The sequence below is a fragment of the Mustela nigripes genome, chromosome 13 (assembly GCF_022355385.1).
Source record: "Mustela nigripes isolate SB6536 chromosome 13, MUSNIG.SB6536, whole genome shotgun sequence".
Taxonomy (NCBI): domain Eukaryota; kingdom Metazoa; phylum Chordata; class Mammalia; order Carnivora; family Mustelidae; genus Mustela; species Mustela nigripes.
Genome location: NC_081569.1, coordinates 36,714,340 through 36,720,347, shown reverse-complemented (window position 1 = coordinate 36,720,347; position 6,008 = coordinate 36,714,340). Strand labels below are relative to the sequence as shown.

General features: G+C 39.9%; 1 protein-coding gene across 2 annotated transcripts in view; it reads left to right on the top strand.

Moving 5' to 3' along the window:
- Positions 1–1,628: 1,628 nt before the first annotated feature.
- MNS1 (meiosis specific nuclear structural 1) overlaps positions 1,629–6,008 on the top strand; it is a 40,842-nt gene continuing 36,462 nt past the window's right edge. The window contains exons 1-2 of one of the 2 annotated variants that reach the window (XM_059371976.1): positions 1,629–1,709; positions 2,552–2,773. In XM_059371976.1, the coding sequence (XP_059227959.1) occupies positions 1,707–1,709; positions 2,552–2,773 (225 nt within the window). In that variant the 5' untranslated portion in view covers positions 1,629–1,706. The remainder of the gene's footprint in view (positions 1,710–2,551; positions 2,774–6,008) is intronic. The other variant, XM_059371977.1, reaches the window with a different exon arrangement.

Here is a 6,008-nt window from a genome sequence, read left to right as displayed (position 1 = left end):
ACCTCCCTCCTCTCTACTTACGAGAGACAGAAAGGCTGGAGGAGGCTGTGGTCAGAGAACTGTCCTTGCCCTGGGTGGGATATGGCTTTCCTAAAGTCTTTTCTTCTGGAAAGTAGGCCTTAATTAAGGAGAAGGCTCTGGATGTATTTGACAATAATTATTAATCTTATCCCCCTGCTAGAGCCACAAGAGATCTTCCTTTGTTTTTCATGGTGAGAACTTGCTGGAACTCCTGGAAACAAAAACCATAGAACTGTTGGTGCCTCCCAAGACTGCAGTCTCCAGTAGCTTCACTCACCCTATGCCCACCCAGTCTCCAGGAGTTCATCAAAATTACCATTCAAGCATTCGTCCATTATGGCTTCAGAGACTTCTGCTCTAAGTAAGTGGGTCTCGGATATGACTGACTCCCCTCATCTCTCCATATTTCAGGGTTGTGGTGTGTCCTGTGACCTCAGTTCTGTGATGACTCCAAGAAAAATCATTAGTTTTTCGTTTGTTCACCTTCTTCCGGTAGTGAGGATGGAAGGGATAACTTCAAGTTTTTACATTTTGGAGCTAAAACTGGAAGCTCTCTTTATCTCTTTTAATCTTTAAGCAGACATATTGTTGCATATGGTGGACTTCAAATCAGGTAACACGAACTAAGTCAGGTTCTCACACTACCTTTAATTGTGGTGGTGGTGGTGTTTTTAAGATTTTATTTATTTATTTGACAGAGATCACAAGTAGGCAGAGAGGCAGGCAGAGACAGAGAGAGAGGAAGGGAAGCAGGCTCCCTGCTGAGCAGAGAACCCAAGGTGGGGCTGGATCCAAGGACCCTGAGATCATGACCTGAGCTGAAGGCAGAAGCTTTAATCCACTGAGTCACCCAGGTGCCCCTCTGTTGTTGTTTTTAAGGAATTTCTCTGTCCTCTCTAAAATGAATTTGTTTTACTAATTTCCCTGACCCATTCCTATTCTTAAATGCTTCCATTTTAAATGGACTTTAGCGTCTACGGGCCAATGAAATAAACTTGATCACTGCTGCCTCCATCTATCTGCTCTCACTGGCTGCTGGATCATGTGTTCCACGGCAGAGCGCCCCAGTGACCCATACATTTTACAGAGTTTACCAACATCTGTCGGGGGTTGAGGTGAAGGCGGCTGCAAGTACACGCTACCCAAAAAAAAGCCTCCCAGTTACCTAGCTAGAGGGACGGTGACCGTGCCTCCTCCTGCTAGAGATGCAGCCAGCCCTCAAAACGGGCAGAATGGGCATTGAGGGCACAGGATGTTCTGAGTAGAAAGTACTTTGGCACAATGTACTAGACAGGAGTTGGCGTATTTCTGTGTAAACCGTTTCCACAGACCTCCCCTTGACTCCCAACCCCACCCAAATCACAGAATTCAGCCGCTTGAGGGAAATCGCGAGCGCCCCTATGCACTGCAAAGTGCTTGCGCCAGGATCCGGGATCTGAACTTCCCGCCTGTCTCGGAGAGCTGGAGAGGTGGCCTCCCAGCCAGCCTCCCAAGAAGCTCAGTGCCGATTGGCTCTTGCTGCGCCCAATGGGAGACCGCACCCTGCGCAGGTGGGCCCTGCGCGCTCTGGGGAGGCGGCAGTTGCCAGGAAACCGCGTAAACACGGGAGCTCTCAGCCCGCCATCGCTTTTGCAGCGAGCGGTGGTGGCGGCTGGATCCTCCGAGCGGGATTTTCCTCTGCCAAGATGGTGAGCCTGTCGGGGGTCTCGAAACTACTTGTTTATCTATTGATCTAATTGTAGTTTAGAGCCAGGCTGCATCTAAAAATAGGATTTGGAGTGCCTAATCCGAGAGTTAAGTGGGAGAACTGGTTCAATTTGCTTTCAGAAGCCTCATGTGCTATTGTTTAAGCAACGCTCGCGGTGGCTTCCAGCCTTTTTCAAATTTTCCCCAGACTCTATTAGATCTGCCCGATGAAAATTTTGTTGGCAACCCCCCTCCCTTTTTTTTTTTTTTTTTTTTTGCCATATTTCTGGAAGTTTGGGAAAAGATTAAGAACCTTGAACAAATAAGTGGGAAAGAAAGTCCAGGAGAGAGCAGATGAATTAGGTAGCAGCAGATTGACCTGTTAAATCTGTATTAGGAAAACCTGACCGGCTTCTTTCTGAATGATACTTTCTGGCCAAGGGGTAAAGGAGGTGCGGGGGTGGGCGTAGCGGGGAATGAGGAGAGGAATTCCGCGTGTTGTGGTAAAGAGCTAGGTCTATAGAGCTCACCTGCGTGTCTTTGAATACTAGTACTGCTATTTATTTAAGCCGAGGAACCTTGGGTAAAGTTGCTTTTACTTTTCATGTCTCAACTATAAGATGGGGAATAATAAAAGTAATTTATTGATTTATCAATTATGTTTATCTACCGTATGTACTTTTTTATTGTGTTACCTTTCTCTGAATTTAGGAAGGAAGCCAAAGGACCTTTGTCTATTCTGTTATCTATTTTTGTGCCAGGGGCTTGCAGCGGTATACTTTTAAAAATTAGATATTGGGATACCAAAGTATGCGTACTTCCCCCCTCCACCCCCCCATTACAGGCTTCTAGAAGGCGAACTTTGAGCTTCAGTGAAAGGCATCAGAAACAAGTAGATACAAATTACTGCAAACAATTACATGTCCAGTCAGTAAGAAAGATACAAAATCAAATCAGGGACCAAATGGTGCAGAATGAAAATGATGACCTCGTGGAGCGCAAGAGATTCCTCAGATTATTACAGGATGAACAATTTGAGTTGGATATGGAAGAGGCCATTCAAAAGGTACATTTTACTATTCATTGACATTTTTTTTCTTTGGAAATGGTGAAAACAGCTGCTGATGCTGGAATTGAGTAGATAGTAAGATCAGGTAAAGGATGTCTCATCATAAGTCAGACCAATGTAGTGGTAAAGAGCTCGGTTTTTGGAGTTAGACTGTATGATTTTAAATCCTAGTACGGCTGTATGTAAGCGTGCTCTGGAGCCCTAGGTAAACTGACTTAACTTTAATGCCTCCTCTATAAAATGGCAATTATAATAGTATCTGCTTTGTAGGAGTTTTAATAATTAACGAGTTAGTACATGCAAAGCACTTGGAATTGTGCCTGTAACAGAGTAAGACTCAACATTTTTTTTGTTTTTTAATTTTTTCACAAACATGAAATCCATGATTACTGACTTCCACAGTTTTGTTCATATAAGTAAAATTCAATTACTTTCCATAAAATTCGAAAGACAAAAATTTAAGAGTACCTTTTTTGAATTTACTGAGATTAAACATGTACATTATTCAGTGGTAGAAAATGAACATGTATGTATTAGGTATGATTTACTTATTTTGATTTTGAAATACTGCCTTGAAGAATTCAAGTACAGTATGTATATAATTCCTAAAATATGGAGATAATTTTTATGTGGAAGCTTCTAAATATTTTAAAGAATGAGTGTGGTAAAAAAGGGAAACCAATTAGAAATGAGTTCTCGTAAATGAAAAAGTTTCTCTGATATTTCAGAATTTTTTGAGTTCCTGCTGATGTTCAACATTTTGTAGACTATTGTGAGGAATAGCAAAAGCAACTTTTTAAAAGTGGTATCCATTCCTCTGAGTTCGAAATTCATAAGGCTTAGACATGATTTTTCAACTCTGAGCAATAAGATCCTAGGGATTATATATTTTCCTCTTCTTTTTATTCTTATTTTTTCTTTAATTTTAAAGAAAATACCAGATACCATATCACCTCTTTCATGTATATTTCAGTATGCATCTTACAAAATAAAGATACTTTCTTACATAGTAGTAGAATAATGCCACTATCTCAACTACTAAAATTAACAGTAAATTCTAGGTATTATTTAATGCCATTCCATAATCAACTTTTTGTGATTGTGTCAAAATCTGTTTTAACAGTTGGTTTGTTTTAATCAGGATCTAAATAAGGTTCATACAGTATATTTGGTTGTTATGTCTGCTAGGTACCTCTTAATCTAAAACGGTCCTGCCCTCTTTTTTTTTTTTTTTTTTAAAGAATGGGAGAAAGAGGCTGGGGGGAGGGACAGAGGGAAGAGGTTAGAGAGAATCTTAAGCAGGCTCCATGCCTAGTGCAGAGCTGATATGGGGCTCTATCTCACAACCCTGAGATCATGACCTGAGCGGAAATGAAGAGTCAGATGCTTAACTGATTGAGCCACCCAGGCATCCCTATCCCGTTTTTTTTTTTTTAACTTCATGTTTCTAACTTGTTAAAGTAGGCCAGCTGTTTTTTGATATCCTATATTCTGAATTTGCCTGTTTGCTTTCTCCTTTGTTCATTTAATTTGTTTCCCTAATGTCTATATTTTTTTCAAAATGGAAGTTAATCCTAAAGGCATGATTAGATTTAGGTAGAACTTTCTGGCAATCACTCCATAGGTGATGCTATGCTTGATATTGTACCACATCTGCAGGCACATGATGTGTCTGCTTGGTCCACTTGTATTGATGCTAGTGTTGATAAATATGTACATTCTAGTACCTCTACTGAGGCATTCTGGTTCCTCTGTTGTAAAATTCCTGATGGACCTTTCACCTGTGGTTTCACCAATGAATCTTTCCTTTCATTAGGGGTTGCAAAACACTGATATTTCTAATTTTGTTATTCCTTTCACATTTGATTAGCTGAAATTCCTGTGTAAAGAACTTTCCCGCAACAACTAGGATTATTTGGTACCTGAAATATAGTTATTACTGGAAAGGGAGACATATACTTAACTTTCAGAGTTGGTGTTCTGGTCACTTCCATTGGTGTCTGTCAATGTTGTTTTTAAAAGTTTTCTTTAGTTTTTGACTTTTTCTTTTTGTAAAAAATCTTTATGGACTCATGGGTCTTTAATACTTGAATTAATTGCCTTTATTATTATTTTTGATGCTCAAATTGTCCCATCTTTGGCCAATGGATGCTTTTATTGGTTTTGTGACCTTTTAACAAGATTCCTTTAATCTGTGATAGCTTCCTTCCTTTCTGTCAGAACAAAATGCCTGGGCTAGTGATGGTTAATTTTGTGTGTGGACTTTCACTGGGCCTTGTGGTGGTCAGACAGATAGTTGGTCAAACATTATCCTGGGTGTTTTGGGATGAGATTAACATTTAAACTGGCACAGTGAGTAAAGCAGATTGTTCTCTCTAATGTGAGTGGGCCTCATCAGATCAGTTGAAGGCCTGAATAGAACAAAATGGCTGAATAAAAGGAAACTGCTCCTTCCTCCTTCCTGACTGCCTTCTGATTGGGACTTCAGCTTTTTTCCTGCCTTCATACTTGAATTGAAGTATCAGCTTGTTTTGAATTTCAAGCCTGTCAGCCTTCAGATAGGAGCTACACCATTGGTTCTCTTATTTCTCAGGCTTTTCTCCTTAGACCGGAGCTAAACCACTCTCCTGGGTCTCAGGCTTTATGACTGACCCTTCAGATCTTGGGATCACTTGAGCTGACTAATTATCCCATTTATTTTTCTCCGGCTAATGCAAGGCTCATTTTGTGAATTTCTTGCTTCACACCTAGAGTCAGCCTTCATATCAAAGAGCTCTATTGTTTAGTGGAAATAATATTTAGAAACAATTTCTGAGATAAATTTAGATTTATAATGGAGTTGCAAAAAATTGTATAGAGAATTCCTGTATACCCTTTACCTGGTTTCCCTTTATGTTAAAATCTTACATAACCATAGAAGAATTATCAAAATGAAGAAATCAGCCTTGGTACAATATGTTTTTATTATAGGATTTATTCAGATCTCTTCAGTTTTTCCCATTAACTTCTGTTTTCTGTTCCAAGAATACAAACTGCCTTTAGTTGCCTTGTCTCCTTACTCTCCTTATTCACCAATGAATCTTTCCTTTCATTAGGGGTTGCAAAACACTGATATTTCTAATTTTGTTATTCCTTTCACATTTGATTAGCTGAAATTCCTGTGTAAAGAACTTTCCCGCAACAACTAGGATTATTTGGTACCTGAAATATAGTTATTACTGGAAAGGGAGAC